Source organism: Sylvia atricapilla, chromosome 18, assembly GCF_009819655.1.
Source record: "Sylvia atricapilla isolate bSylAtr1 chromosome 18, bSylAtr1.pri, whole genome shotgun sequence".
Classification (NCBI taxonomy): domain Eukaryota; kingdom Metazoa; phylum Chordata; class Aves; order Passeriformes; family Sylviidae; genus Sylvia; species Sylvia atricapilla.
This window is the reverse complement of record NC_089157.1, coordinates 5,247,072-5,268,620: the sequence shown is the minus strand read 5'-3', so window position 1 is coordinate 5,268,620 and position 21,549 is coordinate 5,247,072. Positions and strand designations below refer to the sequence as shown.

The 21,549-nt window shown below is 43.2% G+C and overlaps 1 protein-coding gene across 1 annotated transcript; it reads left to right on the top strand.

The window, feature by feature from the left end:
- Nucleotides 1-226: 226 nt before the first annotated feature.
- Nucleotides 227-14,446, top strand: LOC136369349 (myosin-1B-like). The gene is made up of 38 exons (XM_066332131.1): nucleotides 227-445; nucleotides 533-676; nucleotides 771-927; nucleotides 1,233-1,260; nucleotides 1,359-1,473; nucleotides 1,553-1,645; nucleotides 1,744-1,807; nucleotides 1,891-1,989; nucleotides 2,095-2,198; nucleotides 2,285-2,423; nucleotides 2,775-2,893; nucleotides 2,982-3,131; nucleotides 3,752-3,922; nucleotides 4,159-4,465; nucleotides 4,641-4,723; nucleotides 5,267-5,354; nucleotides 5,449-5,566; nucleotides 6,256-6,379; nucleotides 6,459-6,595; nucleotides 6,697-6,952; nucleotides 7,866-8,108; nucleotides 8,215-8,391; nucleotides 8,477-8,622; nucleotides 8,710-8,800; nucleotides 8,889-9,278; nucleotides 9,395-9,521; nucleotides 9,760-9,878; nucleotides 10,117-10,313; nucleotides 10,691-10,874; nucleotides 10,961-11,126; nucleotides 11,299-11,423; nucleotides 11,573-11,881; nucleotides 12,014-12,217; nucleotides 12,864-12,989; nucleotides 13,084-13,254; nucleotides 13,342-13,446; nucleotides 13,587-13,682; nucleotides 14,173-14,446. The coding sequence occupies exons 1-38, from the start codon at nucleotides 242-244 to the stop codon at nucleotides 14,323-14,325; spliced, it is 5,829 nt and encodes a 1,942-aa protein (XP_066188228.1). The 5' UTR covers nucleotides 227-241; the 3' UTR covers nucleotides 14,326-14,446.
- Nucleotides 14,447-21,549: the final 7,103 nt, after the last annotated feature.

Here is a 21,549-nt window from a genome sequence, read left to right as displayed (position 1 = left end):
GTAAACTGGAAAAAGAGAAAAAACTTCACCTTAATAAAAGAAACCAATCTTCTTTAAGATTAAAGTAAATAAAAAGACATCAAGGTGAAAAGGCAGATAAACCATAAAGGAAGACCATAATAATAGGCAGAGCAGAACACTACCAAGCCCAAGGTGGCTGCTAATAAGAAATTTTCCCCTTCACTCAGAACTGCTTCTTCATTTCAGCGCTGTGCCTTGCTGCACATGGTAAACAGCAGCCATGTCTACGGACGCTGAGATGGCCATCTTTGGGGAGGCTGCTCCTTACCTCCGAAAGTCAGAGAAGGAGAGAATTGAGGCCCAGAACAAACCTTTTGATGCCAAGTCATCTGTCTTCGTGGTACATGCAAAGGAGTCCTATGTGAAGAGCACAATCACGAGCAGGGAATCAGGCAAAGTCACTGTCAAGACGGAAGGGGGAGAGGTGGGTAAAGTGCAAGATTTACATACAGCAGTTCATTCCCACTCTGGCTCTTAGCTGAAATGCATGTATCTTCCTGCCTTCTGACAGACCCTGACGGTGAAGGAAGATCAAATCTTCTCCATGAACCCTCCCAAGTATGACAAAATCGAGGACATGGCCATGATGACCCACCTGCACGAACCCGCTGTGCTGTACAACCTCAAAGAGCGTTACGCAGCCTGGATGATCTACGTAAGTGGCAGCAGCAGCAGCTTCCTTTGGGCAGCCTGAGGAGCGGCTGGGCCAGGCTCAGGGGAAGCCAACGTGCTGTGTCCCTTCCTCACAGACCTACTCGGGTCTCTTCTGCGTCACTGTCAACCCCTACAAGTGGCTGCCGGTGTACAACCCCGAGGTGGTGTTGGCCTACCGAGGCAAGAAGCGCCAGGAGGCCCCTCCACACATCTTCTCCATCTCTGACAACGCCTATCAGTTCATGCTGACTGGTGAGTGGCTCTGTCTGTCTCACAGGCATTGAATCATTCATTTCTCTGAAGAGCTACTCTGTCTCAGCAAAGTGACTTCTTCAAAGCTTTCTTGCTTCTGAGACACACATGTGTTGTGAGGTTTACTATCTTCATACTATTGTTTCTATTGTTTTAAATGAAAGACACCTCTGCACTCAGGTGCTTTGGAGGTTTTCTTGTTTAAGTCAAGCTGACATCAGGCCAAACAAACTTACATGACTATGTTTCATTCTTCCTCTCTTGCCCATTGAGTTTTGATTTCTGTATTTCTGCCTTGTTCACAGATCGGGAGAACCAGTCCATCCTGATCACGTACGTACACCCCCTGCGCGGGTCCCTGCGGGGCTGCCCGGGGCCAGGGGACCTCCTGCCTGACCACACACCCTCTGCTTCTCCCTTGGCTTTGGCAGCGGAGAATCCGGGGCCGGGAAGACTGTCAACACAAAGCGTGTCATCCAGTACTTTGCAACAATTGCAGCCAGTGGAGACAAGAAGAAGGAGGAGCAGACCTCAGGCAAAATGCAGGTGAGGTCTCAGGGCCAGGAACCTGCAACTATTCAATTTCTTGATGAGCTCGATCATGACAAGAAGACTTCTGTTTTAGGGGACACTTGAGGATCAAATCATCAGTGCCAACCCACTGCTGGAGGCCTTTGGAAATGCCAAGACCGTGAGGAATGACAACTCCTCACGCTTTGTGAGTTGTTACTTGGGACAACTGTCAACACCAGTTTGATTATTCCTGCTGTCCAGATTGGTTAAATAAGTCTCAATTGACTTTCCTGCTGCTTTCAGGGTAAATTCATCAGAATCCACTTTGGTGCCACAGGCAAACTGGCTTCTGCTGACATTGAAACATGTAAGACACCCTTGTGGCCTGATCCCCTTCTCTCCAGCCTTCCCCACTCCTTGTGCTTGACTCTGTCCTACCATCCTTGCCAGATCTACTGGAGAAGTCCAGAGTCACTTTCCAGCTGAAGGCGGAAAGGAGCTACCACATCTTTTATCAGATCATGTCCAACAGGAAGCCAGAGCTCATTGGTAGGGAAAATCACGGACTCCTTCAGGCAAAGGTCATGGAACAACATTGAATTCCTTCCAGTGCTGATCCCATTTGACCTGAGTGGGTTTTGTCTTTCTTTTCAGAGATGTTACTGATCACCACCAACCCCTATGACTATCTGTATGTGAGTCAAGGTGAGATCACAGTTCCCAGCATTAACGACCAGGAAGAGCTGATGGCCACTGATGTAAGTAGCAGAATTTCTCCTAGGTGAAGTTTCCTTTGTCTGACTTTTAACAGCTGGAGCATTCACCTTTACAACTCTTTTGTTAGAGTGCCATTGACATCCTGGGCTTCAGTGCTGATGAGAAAACAGCCATCTACAAGCTGACAGGGGCTGTCATGCACTATGGGAACCTGAAGTTCAAGCAGAAACAACGAGAGGAGCAGGCAGAGCCTGATGGCACAGAAGGTACCAGCACAATCCATCCCAGAGCACTGGAGACAGTGAACATTCTCTCAGTTAAAGGCAGCATGTCAGAGTCGGAATGATTGACCCAGACTGTGCATTTCCCCCATGTCAGTATTGTAGAATATCAGTGGGTCCTAGCCAGAGGACTTTTCTTCTGCAACACATTTCAGATTATTTTAAATAATGCAAATTGTAAGGTCCAGTGTCTCCCAAAGAATGCTGCCATTAATATGTATACCTTTTTAATTTTTACTACTATTTTGATTTTTACTGGAATCGCTCTTTATTATATTTTTTAAAAGGACAGTAGTGTTTCCTGGTACCTTAACAACTGATTGTTTTGGTGTTTAGTTGCTGACAAGGCTGCCTACCTGATGGGTCTGAACTCAGCAGACCTGCTCAAGGCTCTCTGCTACCCCCGAGTAAAAGTGGGGAATGAATACGTGACCAAGGGCCAAACTGTGCAGCAGGTAATAACACCCCGTTTTGTGGACAGGTTCTCTGGACTTTCTCTTTTGTCCTGCATGATAACAACATGCATTTTGTTTTACATTTCAGGTATACAATTCAGTTGGTGCCCTGGCAAAGGCAGTGTTTGAGAAGATGTTCCTGTGGATGGTTGTTCGCATCAACCAACAGCTGGACACGAAGCAACCCAGGCAGTACTTCATTGGTGTCCTGGACATTGCTGGCTTTGAAATCTTTGATGTAAGGAACAGGTTTTTATTAGCCTGCTTGTTAAAGTCACACTGTTACATGACAAAATACTTCAGAAGTAATGTTGCTGGTTTTTTTTTTTTTTTTTTTTTTTGGGTTTTTTTTTGTTTGGTTGGTTGGTTGGGTTTTTTTCTTTTTTTAAAACAAATATTTATTTATTTTTATTGGTTTGATCCTTTATGATGTATCTAGACCATTCTGATTCCCATAGGGTTTTAGTTGGAAATAGATTTTTTCATATGCAAATGAAAAGCGTAAGTGCAGATTTTTTTGCTGAAGGCTTGGCACGTGATTTGAAATCAACATTTGTGAATGTTGGATATAGTATTGTGCTGTGTCTTACTCTCCTGTAAGTGAATTAGTGCAGTCTAGTAGATATCAAAGCTGACAAAGCCTGAGTTATTAAAAATATCTAAGCTTCTAGAGTCATAAATATATGGATAAAGTGCAGGTTGACAAGGAGACATACTAAGAGGAGTTCCAAACTGTTTGATCAATAAAGATGGAGCATTTAAAAATCCTCCTCTGTGTGGTACAAATAGGCAGCACTGTTATTTACCCTTTTCTTATTTAACTTACATTAATAATAATCCTGATTTGTAATTGTGCAGTTCAACAGCCTGGAGCAGCTGTGCATCAACTTCACCAATGAGAAACTGCAACAGTTCTTCAACCACCACATGTTCGTGCTGGAGCAGGAGGAGTACAAGAAGGAGGGCATTGAATGGGAGTTCATTGACTTTGGCATGGACCTGGCTGCCTGCATTGAGCTCATTGAGAAGGTATTTCTGTAATTCACAATGTGAGGTATTTTCAGAAATGCATTAATTGTATATATATTTCTAAATGCAGCTTGAAATGGTAAATATGATACTGGAGATCAATTTGTATTATTTATGATTTGCTGAACAGAACGATCCCTGAGAGCAGTAATATTGTCCCACTCAGGAAGTTAATTAATCTCTGAGTCTTTCTGCCTTTTCATCTTGTCCTCCCTCCTTCCTTGTGCTTCTCCCAGCCCATGGGCATCTTCTCCATCCTGGAAGAGGAGTGCATGTTCCCCAAGGCAACTGACACCTCTTTCAAGAACAAGCTCTATGACCAGCACCTGGGCAAGTCCAACAATTTCCAGAAGCCCAAGCCTGGCAAAGGCAAGGCTGAGGCCCACTTCTCCCTGGTGCACTATGCTGGCACAGTGGACTACAACATCTCTGGCTGGCTTGACAAGAACAAAGACCCTCTGAATGAAACTGTTGTGGGGCTGTATCAAAAGTCATCCCTGAAGACCTTGGCCTTACTCTTTGCCTCTGCTGGAGGAGAGGCAGGTCAGTTCTCTGAAATTTGGATTTCCATTTTTCTTTAATGACTCTACCAGAGCCATAATTGTGAGCTATTGTTTCTTTCTAGGTTCCATTCTTATCATGACTGGCATTTATGAAAAATCTTAGTCTTTGCAAGTTGCAAAACCATCTTTTTTTTATTATTTTTGGTGTTCTTCAGAGGCTAGTGGTGGTGGTGGTGGTGGCAAGAAGGGAGGCAAGAAGAAGGGTTCTTCCTTCCAGACCGTCTCAGCTCTTTTCAGGGTGAGTAAAGAAGTCATTCCCTCTACTTCCTCCCTGGGTTGTTTTATTTTGTTTGTTTTGAGTTGAAGACTGTAAAACCTCACTCTAGCTGCTATAAGGCCATTTAACAGCAGCTCTTAACATTTTTCATTATCAAAAATAATTCTTTGGTTATTCATATATGAGCTGACAGCAAGATGGCTGAGGCAAGCTGAGGAAGGTATATCTCGATCTCACCTTTCTTTAAATGCTAGAAAAAGCACTTAGGTCAGGCTACACGCCAAGGTACAAACCATAAGAATATTGTTATTACAAAGAAACTTCTTTTACTCAAAAATATGCATTTTGTTATGAACAACTGGTCATCATATACATAGCAGTTCTGGCTGAGTGGATATATCCCCTAGTCTTGTAAAAACACATTCTAAAATTTTGTTCATTAGTCAAGAGTGAAAGGCTGGGAATTACAATCTGTTAATGCTTTACAAGACTTTTCTCAGATCTGAAAGTGTAAGTGAGGAGGTATTATTTGTTAATTAAAAATTGTTACTCATGAACCCACAGGAAAACCTCAACAAGCTGATGACCAATCTGCGGAGCACTCATCCCCATTTTGTGCGCTGTATCATCCCCAATGAGTCTAAAACACCTGGTAAGAACTCCAAGCAGAGATAAAAAATAGTGTGATGCAGCCATTACTCTCCACGTTTTATCATGAATTAACAAATAATTGTCTTATTGCTTAGGTGCCATGGAGCACGAGCTGGTGCTGCACCAGCTGCGCTGTAACGGCGTGCTGGAAGGGATCAGGATTTGCAGGAAGGGGTTCCCCAGCAGAATCCTCTATGCTGACTTCAAACAGAGGTCAGTTTCCTTTCTGATTTCCATTCTGTCTTTCCTATTGATATATTATGTCTTAACTATTTTATCACTTGGGGATATTTTTCAACACTAGCTCATTCTGGTTATAACTAGAATAAAAGGGAATGCTGGGGTGCATAGCAAAAGGCAACATACATGGCTAGCAAAAGAAAAATTGTTGAGAAATGAAGAGTGTCAGGTGTCCTCACTGACTGCTGGGGCATTTGAGTATGGAAGCTCAGTAGAGCTTCAGAAGCCAGTGAATACAAGATTAATAAATGCAGTCTGGGATTGGTGGAAGCAGGTTCTCAGGTAAAAATTACAAACTAAGAGTTCATTGGCCATTGCATCAGCTGCAAGTTTCAGGGGAAGAGGCTTTTCTCCAATACAGAGTTTAGGAAAGTAGCAATGTTGCTCTCAAGTAATTTTCTATAGCATAATTTCAGTAAAAGGATATGGATTGAACTGTCTGGAAACCAATGTCCTCTTCATCATGGCCGGCCTGCTAAAGACTGGAAAAGTTTCCTTAAATTTGTTACCAGGTTAAGACTTCATCAGAAAAATAACTCTAAACCAGGGATGAAATCCCAACTTCCTCAGCCTGATTCTGTGCAAACACTGTTCTTTGTTTCAGTAAACTGAATATTCTTGACTTGACATTGTCTTCATTTCTGTTTTCCCTGATTCCACAGATACAAGGTGCTTAATGCCAGTGCCATCCCCGAGGGACAGTTCATCGATAGCAAGAAGGCTTCTGAGAAGCTCCTCGGCTCGATCGATGTGGACCACACCCAGTACAAATTTGGACACACCAAGGTACAAACCCCTCCATTCACTGTCTGCCTGGGCTTTGCTATACCTGACAGTGATGTGCTGCAACATTCCTTCTCTCCAGGTGTTCTTCAAAGCTGGGCTGCTGGGGCTCCTGGAGGAGATGAGAGATGAGAAGCTTGCAGAGCTCATCACCCGCACCCAGGCTAGATGCAGGGGCTTCCTGATGAGAGTGGAGTACCGGAGAATGGTAGAACGGAGGTACAGCTTCCTCTTCTTCAGTCAAAGTCACTTTGCTCATGGGAAAGTGTTGACACTCGTCAGACTGTGAACATTCATTATACATTTTAATTATGCCTCAGGGAATCCATCTTCTGCATCCAGTACAACGTTCGTGCATTCATGAATGTCAAACACTGGCCATGGATGAAGCTGTTCTTCAAGATCAAGCCTTTGCTGAAGAGTGCAGAGTCTGAGAAGGAAATGGCCAACATGAAGGGGGAGTTTGAGAAAACCAAGGAAGAGCTTGCGAAGTCTGAAGCAAAGCGGAAGGAGCTGGAGGAGAAAATGGCATCTCTAATGCAGGAGAAAAATGACCTGCAGCTCCAAGTGCAATCTGTAAGTATCATTAGTGTATTTCTTCCATGTACCCTCAGAGCACATAACTCTCATGTTACACAATAAATTGCCTGAGAAAATATTTAATATGAGCAATAGAAGGTAAAATTCAGACCACTCAGTGAACCATTATAATATGAGGTTCTAGCTTGGGAATGACTTTTGAAGCAGGTATGCATGTAAGTCTGTTTCTCCAGGCTCACAATGTAACATCCATTGTAGTCACTGGAGATTTAGTATGTACAGCTAGCAAAGTCTGTGGAGCAATTTATTAGACAACTTACTCTGGTTTCAATCAGCTGCCCAGATGAAATACCTCTATACCATTTTATATGATACATGTTATGCCACCTGTCTTTCTGCAAGCACTTTTCCAAGGACACACAAAAACCCTCTACATTCTGTCACAGCCCTATATGTACCTCCTAAGTCCATTGGGAGATCAAGGGAATGGTCAATATGGAAATCTTACCTTGTGTCTTTAGATATTTGCTCCACAGATTCAAAATTCAGATTCAAATTGAAACTTCTGATTGCACCTAGACAATATTCAATTTTTCTCATTCAAAGAAAATTAATTCAATGTAAGTCTTGGCAAGAAAAGCTCCTAAACAGATAAAGAAGGAAATCTCAATATATTTAAATGAAGTATTAATTTTCAGATCAAGTATTCAAAATTCTTGAGAATAGAAGTATAACTGGATATTATTATCCAAAAAAAATAAATTGATGAGAGTAAAAAAATGAAATAGAATAAAAACCTACTCTGATTTAAAAGAGACTGGGCAATAAAAGACTTCTTAAAAGAAAAAAAAAAATTAAATAGTTTTTTTCCTCAGTCAGAAGTACCATCTCTCTCTTCAGCTTTTGAAAATAGTTGTGATTAGCAAACAAATCCATTTTTCGCCAATAGGAAGCTGATGCTTTGGCCGATGCTGAGGAAAGGTGTGACCAGCTCATCAAAACAAAAATACAGCTGGAAGCCAAAATTAAGGAGGTGACTGAAAGGGCTGAGGATGAAGAAGAAATTAATGCAGAGTTGACAGCCAAGAAGAGGAAGCTGGAAGATGAATGTTCAGAGCTGAAGAAAGATATTGATGACCTTGAGCTAACACTAGCCAAGGTGGAGAAAGAAAAACATGCCACTGAAAACAAGGTAGGAGGCAGAACCTGTCACTTCCACTCCAGAAAATGGGCTGTGTGCTATCACAGAACTTCTGTATCTACTTCCTTTATTTACATTTGCTCCTTTCTTCATGAAGGTGAAAAACTTGACTGAGGAGATGGCAGCTCTGGACGAGACCATTGCCAAGCTGACAAAAGAGAAGAAAGCCCTCCAAGAGGCCCATCAGCAGACCCTGGATGACCTGCAGGCAGAGGAGGACAAAGTCAATACTCTGACCAAAGCCAAGACCAAGCTGGAACAGCAAGTGGATGATGTAAGCACACAGACATAGAGCAGGAACAGGACAGGTATGGAGCCTGACCTGGCTGGCAGAGCCCTGATGGTCTTGTTGTGTTTAGCTGGAAGGGTCCCTAGAGCAAGAGAAGAAACTGCGCATGGACCTGGAGAGAGCTAAGAGGAAACTGGAAGGAGACCTGAAGCTGGCCCAGGACAGCATCATGGATTTGGAGAATGACAAGCAGCAGCTGGATGAGAAACTGAAGAAGTAAGTGTGACTCTGGGCTACCTGAGTGCTGGGTTGCAGCACTTGTCTTTTCTCTTTGATCTCTAACACGGTTCACTTGGTCCAAAGGAAAGACTTTGAAATCAGCCAGATCCAGAGCAAAACTGAGGATGAACAAGCCCTGGGCATGCAACTTCAGAAGAAAATCAAGGAGCTGCAGGCAAGTCTCTGTTCCTTCCCCTCCCATGCTCAGGCTCAGCTCAGGCAGGAGGAGGGCACGGGTGTGAAGGGTCCCTGGTGTTGTGCAGGCCCGCATTGAGGAGCTGGAGGAGGAAATTGAGGCCGAGCGAACCTCTCGCGCTAAAGCAGAGAAGCATCGGGCTGACCTGTCCAGGGAGCTGGAGGAGATCAGCGAGCGCCTGGAAGAGGCAGGAGGGGCCACAGCAGCCCAGATTGATATGAACAAGAAGCGTGAGGCAGAATTCCAGAAGATGCGGCGTGACCTGGAAGAGGCCACGCTGCAGCACGAAGCCACGGCTGCCGCCCTGCGCAAGAAGCACGCGGACAGCACAGCTGAGCTGGGGGAGCAGATCGACAACCTGCAACGCGTGAAGCAGAAGCTGGAGAAGGAGAAAAGTGAGATGAAGATGGAGATTGATGACTTGGCCAGCAACATGGAGTCTGTCTCCAAAGCCAAGGTACACAAATATTTTATAGGTTTCAATGACCCAATAGAATACAACACCATTCTTGCACCTGGCCTTGTTTAGAGTGTGGATGGTTAACTCATCACTTTCCATATTCTGAAACACAGGCCAACCTGGAGAAGATGTGCCGCACTCTGGAAGATCAGCTGAGTGAGCTTAAGACCAAGGAAGAAGAACATCAGCGCATGATCAATGACCTCAATGCTCAAAGAGCTCGTCTGCAGACAGAGTCAGGTGACACACCCATATCTACATGTGCAGATCAATAATGTCTTAGAGTTATTGCAAAAATTACTCTTCTTTTGGCCTATGGTCTTTCCAACACACTTTGTGTCACATCTACTGTGAAAGGCTTGTAATGGGATCATAAATTTCAGCATGGTATGCAAACTATCTGATTTTACATCTTCAAATGTTAGCAGTGTCACCATCAATGGCATTAACACTGTTGTATATCTGCATATTTTCTCAGGTGAATATTCACGCCAGGTGGAGGAGAAGGATGCTTTGGTTTCTCAGCTGTCAAGAGGCAAACAGGCTTTCACCCAACAGATTGAGGAACTCAAGAGGCATTTAGATGAAGAGATAAAAGTGAGAAGGCTTTTTCCAAAACATATGAAATCAGTTAATCAAGATGAAAGTGATAACAAGAACCAGTTAGATAATGGAGTGCAAATTATCCCATAGAGGCATTGCTTCTCTTATCCTGCAGTCAATTCTTTAGTAAATTCTCATCTTTTTTATCACCAGTCTTTCCAAGGTGGTCTCATTAAGGAAATTTCCCAGGATATTTCCATTCATTATCGCACTGCTTTTTTCTTTTCCCAAGGCCAAGAATGCCCTGGCCCACGCCCTGCAGTCTGCTCGCCACGACTGTGACTTGCTCCGGGAACAATATGAGGAGGAGCAGGAGGCCAAGGCAGAGCTTCAGAGAGCCATGTCCAAGGCCAACAGTGAAGTGGCCCAATGGAGAACCAAATACGAGACGGACGCGATTCAGCGCACTGAGGAGCTCGAGGAGGCCAAGTACGTGGGGAATGTGGAGAACATCGGCTGAGATTAAGAATGGAAATTGAGGAACCAACTGTAACACTGTCAGGAAGAAGTCAATGTCCTCCTTTAGGTGGGGTCACAAAGAGACAAAATATGACAGAAAGCAGTTACGCATTAGGGAAAAGCAGAAAGGTCCAGAGTAGCAGAGAGAGACCAGGACAGCGGAAACAGCTCCAGTATTTTTCTAGAATTAAGAATAAGGGAAATAGAGAGGCTGTCTGCGAGAAGTCTTATGCGTATCTATGAATGCGGGTCACACAGTACCAAGAGGCCAAGTTTGTTGTTGTGAAAAACATGGTGCTTCATACCACAGGCAACCCATTTGCTTACTTATGCTTATCACTTTAAAGGAAGAAGCTGGCCCAGCGCCTGCAGGATGCAGAGGAACATGTTGAGGCTGTCAATGCCAAATGTGCCTCCCTGGAAAAGACAAAGCAGAGGCTGCAGAATGAAGTGGAGGACCTGATGATTGATGTGGAGAGATCCAATGCTGCCTGTGCTGCTCTGGATAAGAAGCAGAAGAACTTTGACAAGGTCTTTGGGCCTCCAGCACCAGCACTCCTGGCCACAGCATGGCCCCGTGATGGCCACAGCCTGACTCACACCCCGTTTCTCTCCAGATCCTGGCAGAATGGAAGCAGAAGTATGAGGAAACGCAGGCTGAGCTGGAGGCCTCGCAGAAGGAGTCGCGCTCTCTCAGCACGGAGCTGTTCAAGATGAAGAATGCCTATGAGGAGTCCCTGGACCACCTGGAAACAATGAAGCGGGAGAACAAGAACTTGCAGCGTAAGTCCCTGGCCCTCTGCTTCTCGCTGGCCATGCTCAGAAGCTTTTCTTTCTGCCACACTTAGCAGCTCTGGGCCTGCAGGGATAAGAACATGCCTGGCCCCTTGATGCACCAGAGGCCTTCCCATTCTGCTCTGTGCCTGACCATGCTGCTTTTCACCCTTCCTTGCAGAGGAGATTTCTGACCTGACGGAGCAGATTGCAGAGGGAGGGAAGGCAATTCATGAGCTGGAGAAAGTCAAGAAGCAGATTGAGCAGGAGAAATCTGAACTGCAAGCCTCCCTGGAGGAAGCTGAGGTACATAACCATAATCACTGGTGTCTGCACTAAATAAATGAGGAAACTGGTCTGAAAAGGCCTGGGTCCTCTCTGTTCTGGCTGCAGAGTGCAGCTGAGATTTCTGAAAATATTTTTGATTTTATCAATGTTTGTGTCCCCTTATCCAGGCTTCCCTGGAACATGAGGAGGGGAAGATCCTGCGCCTGCAGCTTGAGCTCAACCAAGTGAAGTCTGAGATTGACAGGAAGATAGCAGAGAAAGATGAGGAGATTGACCAGATGAAGAGAAACCACCTCAGAATTGTGGACTCCATGCAGAGCACTCTGGATGCTGAGATCAGGAGCAGGAATGAAGCCCTGAGGCTGAAGAAGAAGATGGAGGGAGACCTGAATGAAATGGAGATCCAGCTGAGCCACGCCAACCGCCAGGCTGCAGAGGCACAGAAGAACCTGAGAAACACTCAGGCAGTGCTCAAGGTATGGCACAATTAAAGATGTGCTGATTTCTGACACTGCTATATTTTTTTCCACATTACAATTCTTTCAGTTCTAAATTGATGGGAAAATAGAAAACACACACCTCCCAATCTGTCATATCTCTCTTTCCAGGACACTCAGCTGCACTTGGATGATGCTGTCAGAGCACAGGATGACTTGAAGGAGCAGGTGGCCATGGTGGAGCGCAGGGCAAACCTGCTGCAGGCTGAAGTTGAGGAGCTCCGGGCAGCCCTGGAGCAGACAGAGAGATCCAGAAAACTGGCTGAGCAGGAATTAATGGATGCCAGTGAGCGTGTGCAGCTCCTCCATAGCCAGGTCGGTCTATAAATGTAGTTACTATTTATAGTATTGCTCCAAACGTGTAAATGAATTTAAGACTGGCTGAGCTGTAACAGTATTTTGTTAAATGCAGTGGCTTTCACAGTTAATAAGAAGTAATAGATAATATTATGACTTCCCTTTCAGATGTAGATACAATTTGAATTCCAGTAGACAACAGTATAGATACCTTAATATTAAGAAATTCAGAGAAGTGTGTGAGGTTCTTACACTTTTACTTGAGTTCAACACTTTTCACATTTCTATTTGAGACTTGAAAGGCAAATGCAGGCTGACCATGAACAAAACAGGACCATGCTAACTCTGTCATTAATGCAATTTAACAATGTCTTTATAAGTATTCTATAGACCTCTTCCAAATTTTTATGGTCACTAGACTGAAAAAGTTCAGGAAAGTATTTTTTTCATTTTTCGGTCTAAATTCCTTTGTTGTCTGAGAAACTGTGAGAAAACTCATCATGGAGGATGCTCACAAAATACCAAAGCACATCATATCTGAGAAAATAATAGCTACAACAGTAGTTCTCTTTAGAATCCAATGGGACCTGATGGCACAACTTGCTGTATTCAATACGATATTCTAAGCTAACAAAACCAAAACCTTGTTCATTCTTTTCAACAGAACACTAGCTTGATCAACACCAAGAAGAAGCTGGAAACGGACATTTCCCAGATCCAGAGTGAAATGGAGGATACCATCCAGGAAGCCCGCAATGCTGAGGAGAAGGCCAAGAAGGCCATCACAGATGTGAGTTGGACACTCCTAGCATTGCTGATGGGGAATATACTCTCTCCAAAATATGTCCAGTCTCAAAATGGCTTTGACCTTTTGCTCTGATCAGGCGGCCATGATGGCAGAAGAGCTGAAGAAGGAGCAGGACACCAGTGCCCACCTGGAGAGGATGAAGAAGAACCTGGACCAGACAGTGAAGGACTTGCAGCATCGGCTGGAAGAGGCTGAACAGCTGGCACTGAAGGGAGGGAAGAAGCAGATCCAGAAGCTGGAGGCCAGGGTGTGTAGGGCTGGGGTTGGGTGTGAGTGAGCGTGTCCTTGCAGAGACATTGTCAGGGAAGCTGCAGGGCTGGGCTTGTCCTTGCAGGTGCGGGAGCTGGAAGGGGAGGTTGATGCTGAGCAGAAGCGCAGCGCTGAAGCCGTGAAGGGTGTGCGCAAGTACGAGCGGAGGGTGAAGGAACTGACCTACCAGGTAAGGCAGGAGGAGACCGGCCTGACACCGTCTGCTCACAGCCAGGCACATTTTGCACACACATCTCCAAGGGGAATTGTTCACCCTGAGTGATATAGAAGCAAGAATTGACTCTCTTTCCTGTTTGCCTACTACTTTAGTCTGAGGAAGACAGGAAGAATGTCCTCAGGCTGCAGGATCTGGTGGACAAGCTGCAAATGAAAGTGAAATCCTACAAGAGACAAGCTGAGGAGGCTGTAAGTACCAGTTTGTCCAAACCAGACTTTTTTCTTGTGGAGGTGAAATTCTGTATTCATGTTTTCCTCCATACACCTTTTTGAAACCTTGACTGTTTTGATGCAATATGATGATATTTTGATACAATGGGGAATGTGACAGTAAGACTTGCTGGGTTTGGGACGAAATATATTTCCCCAAACGTATTTGTTTTGCTATAAGCCTCATTTCCCACACTGTTTCTTTGCTTATACTCTGGCCTAGATGTCAGAAGCACCTGTCTGTATATTCAGGACTATGACATGAAGCCTAGACCATGTTTTGTATAATGTCTTTTTTCACATTCCAGTATTCTTTTCTCTTCTGACACACATAAACCCTTTCAACAGCTTGGTTTTGAATCTCCTCCGCTAGACCATCTGTGGCATTTGAATTTTTGTTTGCCCTGTTTTTTGATAATAAATGTCCACATGCTGCCTGTTGTTTTCACAACTCCCTCATCCCTCACAGGAGGAGCTGTCCAATGTCAACCTGTCCAAGTTCCGCAAGATCCAGCACGAGCTGGAGGAAGCCGAGGAGCGGGCTGACATTGCAGAGTCACAGGTCAACAAGCTCCGAGCCAAGAGCAGGGAGATTCATAAGAAGATAGAAGAAGAGGAATGAGGTTCCCAAGACTAAAAAAGTGACCTGAGGCATGCATAAAATGTAAACCTCTGTGTTGCTTTCTTCAGTAATTATCATTTATGTTTAGGTAATAAAGACAGTAGAGACCCTTGCATATGAACAGCGACTATCATGTTTTATTTATTTATTTATTCTAGCCTTCATTATTTTTGAAGTACATGTTCACAGTTTATCTTCACATTTAAAAGTATAGCTGACAGCAAAACATTTTTCCATTTTCATTTTTAAAAATGCATGAAGAACAGTAATATTTATATGGATTTATTATTCCTCTTTCAGTGAGAAGTATACATTTCTTTGATGGAGTAAAACTACAGTCTTTCAAGTGATTTTCATCTTCTTAGGAAAAAAAATAATAGGAGAAAAGATTCTTGAAGCATTTAGCATACACATACACATATAAAAATACGTATATAACTATAAAATATTATTTTTAATAATTGAAAAATTTTGCTCTTTTGGTTAAGATTAAAAGTATAGGAAACTCAAATTTCATTCCAAGCAGTGACAAGCATTCAATCCAATACTGTGAAGAAGTGGCATGAAGAGATATCCTCACTCTCTTTCTCTGAAGTAATTTTATTTCATGCATGGCACAAAATTATGTCCATTCACATGTAGGATGACTGAGTAGAATCTCCATTTAAAAGACTATGGAAGAAAGAATAGCTAAGACTAAGGACTCTATTTTTAATTTCAGTCAAACCTTCCACTGCCTTTCTAGGTTCAACCTTTCTGTTCTGTCCACAACCTGACTGGCCTGTCTGTTTATTGTCATTCTCAACATATTGTGCCTGTTCATTTTCCTAAGAACAATCAGTTCTTAGGAAATCAGTTGTATTTTGCATTAAGCTGAACTAGACAGCCAACATTTATATGTTGATTTGAAATGTAAGGTAAAGTACAACATTGGTTGGATAAGGTATCTAAATATTGATCACACTTTACAGATGGGTAAGTAAATTAGATGGTTTGGGAATACATTCAATGTGCCTAATAGCCTGGTAAATTAGAAGCAAAGCTAGATAGGTTCTCTTGCTGCTGATAAACTTGTTTTTGCCAAGACACAGAGTGGGATACTGACTCCGTTGGAAATTTTTGCCAAGCTTTACCAGCTCCCTCAAACTTGCTGGTTGCAAGTCCTAAACATCTAGGCCATCCCACCAGAACTGTCAGTCCCTAACTGACCTTCATATGTCTCCTCTGTCTAATCCTTCAGCCAGTTTACTAGTGCTGTACAACCCCTGCTTTAAAATTATAGACATTTCTTGTTAAATATAAAAATAACATTTGAGCAGCAGATGACAGCTGGAGCTGGGAAGGGACACCATCCATTGTAGAAATGATAGTTTAGGATCCATCACAGCTGAGCATCTCTGGGATTTTTTGGTGCTCCCTTGAACTCTTTGGGCCCTTGCAGCACACTTTGTGTGAGCAGTACCTGTCTTCCCTATGACTCCTTGTGATGTCAAACAGAGCCCAGCTGCATGGCCCATCACAGGATGTGTCAGCATGCTTCTAAACGTCCTGCTCTTCTAAGGGCTCATCAGAGACCTCCACTAACACATCACTGGTTTTGTACAAGCTGCATTTTAGAAAGGTTGGCAGGGTGAACAAGGGAACTGCACTTGAGATGAGCAGCAAAAAGCTCTTTTTTTGCTCTTCTAGCACGTTGCGTTTCTCCTCCATCCATAGGTTTTGTGTTGTGCCTGAACCCTTGTGTGGACAGATTCTGGCTGGAGATGAGGCCCCACAACACTCTGCCCACCACAAAGGCCACAATACAGGTGGAAATGCTCCTGGAGCTAGCTTCAGGAGCTACAGTAACCAAAGCGGGGCTCTGCCAAGGAGGCAGAAGAGGGAGAATGAAATTTCGAGGGGTCCGAGCCCCAATGATCAAAGGGCCCAAACTCTTTGAGTTTCCTCAGGACTCTGCCCCAATGGCGACTCAATAAAGAGAGGCAGCTTTGATCCAGTTGTCTGAGAAGGAAATTTAATAATGCAAAAATAACAACCAACAAGTCGTACACTATATCGGAGCAAACTGGAACAAGGCAGAAACAAGAGGCCAAAGGCAGGGGCCAGGGTCAGAGAGGGGGACTTAAACATCCCCGTGTGGGGAGGAGTTAATGTGGGGTCTGAGGGAAGCCTCCAACAGAGGAGAACGATTAGGAATGTTAAAATTCCTGCAGCAAAAATCAACCTACAGTAACACAAAGAACTAGGAACTTTTTGCAACAATTCTCTAGCAACAATTTGCCTATTTGAGCTGAGGGGACACTGAGCACGATTTGTGTATTTGAGCTGAGGGCACATAGAAAGGGGTTTCCCAGGGCACGGAGCAGGGGCTTCCCTCCTCCCTGGGGAAACCACTCTCTGCAGGAGAACTTCGTTCTGCTAACACTAACACATTTTTATTTCCCCATGCAGCTGCTTACCTGCATCCAGCTCCTTCTTCTGGAAAAGGGTGTGGGAAGGGAGCTGTGGGAGGCAGGGAGGGGAGCAGTGGGAGCAAGACACTGGTTGGGCACAACAGGAGAGATGGGAAGCCTCCGCCAGGGCCTCGAACTGTTACGATGCAGTTGGACCCTCCAGGCAGGTACAAAATGGGATCTGATCATTGCAAACCCCACTCTTTTTCAAGCAATTAGGCTTTTATCAGTTACACTCAATTTAAGCACAACAAACATAACTCAACCGACCACCATCCACCACAATGTGAACACACAGTGGTTATATAACTTGGTTTTCTACCTCTAATTCAGCTGAGTCATTCCCAGAGTCCTTTTCTACTTAGCCAAAATAGCAGCAGACCCATGAGTTTACAAGGACAACGAGACCTTCATTTTGTAAAGTTTTGTTTATCCTCAACGTTGAACCACCCTCTCCTGTGCTGTGTTGGGCTCTGCCAGAGGCAGTACAGAAAGACACACCCATAAATGCCAGCCATGAGCTGGTTTTAAAGCTCTTCCAATGGTTTATCCATCTTTTCTAGCAATTTCAATAGTTCCCTTTCTCTTTTCACTATTTTTTCTGCCTCAGTCACCCTGTGCTTTGCCCCAACATCTCCCAGCCAGCACCTTCCCAGATTGGCTGCAACATTTTTGTCCAGGCACAAGGATGAGGGAGGGGAGCAGGGGGTGAGCCTGTCAGAGATAGGCAATGAAGAAAAATACTGTGGCATGAAGCTTATTTAGTCCTTTCTTCTATCACCGATGATGGCAGATAAGAAAGTATTAGGGAATTCACAGAGACCCCAACAACTTCTACAATATAGCTAAAATGGGAAATAAATTATTTTGTTCTCTATATGCTTTTTTTTTCAGGAATGTATCCTAAGTTAGTCTTTATGCCCCTTCAGGTTGCAGTAATTTGTTTAGTGATCATCCACAGCAATCAGTTGCAGTTGCTTCCCAGCAGTGTTTATGAGGGATCACATTTTATCATTGTTGGCTGCTTGGAAAGCTGTGTCCTTAGCCCAAACTGAACACACTGTAAAGGTGAAGTATGAACAGGATATATTAAAAAGGAGAAAATTTTATTGGGGTAGTTTTTGCCATTATGCTCAATAAGCAAATTTGCCCCTTTTAAGTGCCTTAAACATTTTCTTTTTGAAGAAGCCTTTTAACAGGTCTGTGAGCTGGCAGAAAAGGCTGCTCAGGGCTCCCACTTCACTGCAGCCTCACTAGAAGGATTTAGAGATTCCTCTGCTCAGACAACTGCTGTCTCCCCTTTCTTAAGTAGCAATACAAGCAATTCTGGCTTCAGTAACTGTTGCCAGTGTGAACACAGTCAGAATGAATGAAGAGGAAAAATCAGCACAAACTGCACTCAAGGAGAGAGAAATTTCAGTGAAGAGTAGAGGTTCGATACTAGGTTTGTTACATATGTAAATGAGATTCAATTCCAAACTCAAATACCTACTTTTAGTCATCTTCATGCCCAAGTGAATCTGTAGGTGAGTGAGCTGAATGTCTGAGCTGCCATTGTAGATAATTCTATTAGAGTCAAGAATATATCTCAGCTCAGTCTAGGGTAGACAACTACATCGGTACAACTGATTCATTTTCCAGTCCCTATGAGCTCAAGCTCTCACACTGGTAGGACATTGATTTGGAAAAGAAAGGCAAATAAAGGAAAGGGAAAATAGAAGTGAAAATAGATCAAGCAATACATTACAGGTTGTGGATGTTTTCAATTTCATGTGATTTTGAAAAATCCTTTCAAAAACTACTTCCTTTTGAGTCTTCAAAGCTTTATGGATTATTTACCTATTTGAAAAAAATCTTGCAAATCAAGGCTTTTAGGCAGCTATTAGCTTTATGCCAGTATTACAGATGACTGTGGGAAAACCATGAGTTTTTTTCTTTGTAGCCGGTTTTAATCCAGGTCAAAAACTGCATGCACCAGCAAAATAAGACAACGTACAGAGTCCTTGAAATACCTGAAACAAACCCTGAGTTCCAATTCTCACACAATATAATTGCATCAAAGACATGAAAGAAATGCTGCCTTATTTTCTGGTGAGGGTTTAGCTGTTAGGGCTAAAGCAAAGGCCTCAGTCTTATCTTCTGTGTGAATTTACTCCAAACATGAAACTGATGGCTGTCAATCTCCTTCCCACACCCAGGATTATACTGCCATCACAGAGATGCAGACAGCTGAAAGAAGAGGAGGAAGGAATTACCTCACTTTCTTATCCAGACCTCTGAGTAGGAGATGCTAAGAGAGACAGGAGCACAACTGGTACTGTTGGGGAGGCAATATACTGTGGGACCAAGTGAAGCTGCTGAGATTTGACTCACTTCAGATTTCCTTGTTTATGGTAGGAACTGTAGGATGGAAAATGATGACAAACACATGAAAAAAACCCCAAACAAACAATGAAACAAAAAACAGAAACACAAACAAAAAATCCCAGAAAACCAAAAAACCAAAAGCACCACACTAAAAAAAGAAAAAGAACTACCCAAAACCAAGCACCTCCAAACCCTGAACAAATCCAGTTCTATTGCATGGGGAGGAAATTGCTTCTCAGTAAAGTGAATGGTTCCACTGCTCTCTTCACCACTCTGATCCTTGTCAATGTAGAACTTGTCACCTCCTTAATGTGGGAGAGGAATATCCCAGAGATCGCAACAGTAGATTGGCTTTTTATACAAAATATCATGAGATTCAGATCCCTCTAAAAATAGTTGCCTATTTTCCAGAACAGCATAGGTTATAACTGACTCTATTTTAGAGGATGTAAATTTATTAAATCTTTCCTAGCACGCTTGTTTTGCAAAAGTAATGCTGAATGACTACCCTATGTTGAGACAGCAGCTGTCTCTCCTGATTCCAATGGGATATATTTCTTAAGTTCACTATAACACTTCCATAGTGCTGTTCATATGATCTTTGAAAGCCTTCAGCTCCAAAAACAAGAATTTGATTCCTTTGCCTTTTGTCTGGACTTAACTTGATGACCTCAAGCTTTGAAGTTTTTATCTTTAGCCTGAACTTGTTCTGCTCTTTTATTGCTTCTTTTGTCCATGGTGACTTGCTGTTATCCCACTGGAATCACATCCCTATTTATTGCACAGAATTACAGAATCAACTAGGCTGGGAAAGACCTTTGAGATCGTCAAGTCCAACCTGACCTAACACCACCTTATCAACTTTACCATGGCACTGAGTGCCACATCCAGTCTTTTCTTAAACACTTCCAGGGACTTCCTCTTCTTTATTGACATATCCTTCCTTATCACTACATTCAGACTCATTCTTCCCCCCCTTTACTTGCTTTGGCTTTGGTCCATTCTAGTCCTTGGTCATTCTTATAATTTCCAGATTCTCACTTCTGCAACTTCTGTTCCTTTTCAGATGCTTCCTCTTGCACTGTGATTTTTTTCCTCTAGCAATAACTCTGCCTCTCAGTAGGCCCCCTCCTGCTTTTCCACGCTAAGGACTCAGAGTGCTTGCAGCAGGCAGGAGCTTGTGCCTTCTCTCCATCCCTACATGTTTCCTACGAGACACACTGACTCTTACTCTTCACTTTTTCTGTGTGAGTCAGCATCCGATGGATTACAGAACCAATGTTGCCCCTTTCATCTCCTTTAGCACACCCTCCCACTTCCCCCCCTTCTCATGCTTTCTTGTCAAATTATTTATAGGACATTGATTCACAGACCTGTTATGTCTAATTATATCCATTCACTTCTAATGTGAATCGCAATTCTGTTAGGAGTTAAGATTGCCAAAAATGTTTTGACCTAAGAAAGAGGAGGTGGTGGCTTCATATGCAGATCAGATCCTATAAAAGTACCCTGGGATCTGTGTGTCTTGTCCTTTCTCAGAAATCTGTAAGGTAAGAGTTTCAGGGCTTGGGACTAGGGAGTTCGGGAATGAAGGGAAACTGGCCCTGCATTCCACAAGTTCCAGTGCATTCCTGCAGATGCTCACACTCATTCAATGGGGGTCTGCCAGTGTCAGCTGGGATTTTCAGTCTGCTTTTCAATCATCCATATGTTTTCAGTCTATAAATGTTGCCTGGGATGCAGCAGTAAGAAGTTAAGTTACTAATTCTGGTTTTTAATACTGTCCATCTTCTAATCTGCAACCCTTTGTCTCACAAAAGGTAAGATCTTGATTTATTCACTTTTTAGGGACAGGTAGAGTTGCTGTAAGGCAGGGCTTCTATGCAGGTATGCTGGATATCTTGGCAGTAATTATATTTGTATAAATGCAGTATGAGAATTGGTCTGGATTGTTGATATTTTTTGTCACAAGATTCTTAAAGAGTGTGATCTTTTAAGTACTGATCACTGCAGCATTGCCTACACTATCCCCAGGAATCTCCAGTAGACACCAGTTGCTGGAGAAACTGTCCTGAGGGGGAAAAAACCACCAGAAAGTACATTTCAGTGTTTTGAGGTGGGTTTTTTGCATTTGTCTTGAAAATCAAGGGTCACTGGCATTGACCGTGAAGCAACAGGAAAGGAAATATATATTTAAATAATGTTAATATGTTCTTTTTTCATAAAAAAACAGATTGAGGAATGTGGTTAGAATTTGGTGTATCAAAACATCAAAGTGCTAAAAGCAAACATTTTAGTCTGAGCTTCCTTATAGGCTTGTTTCTGTCTTTGAAAATATTGCATAAGTGTGAGAAAATCATATAAGCAAATATTTGTAATCATAAGGAACTGAATAAAGGATGAT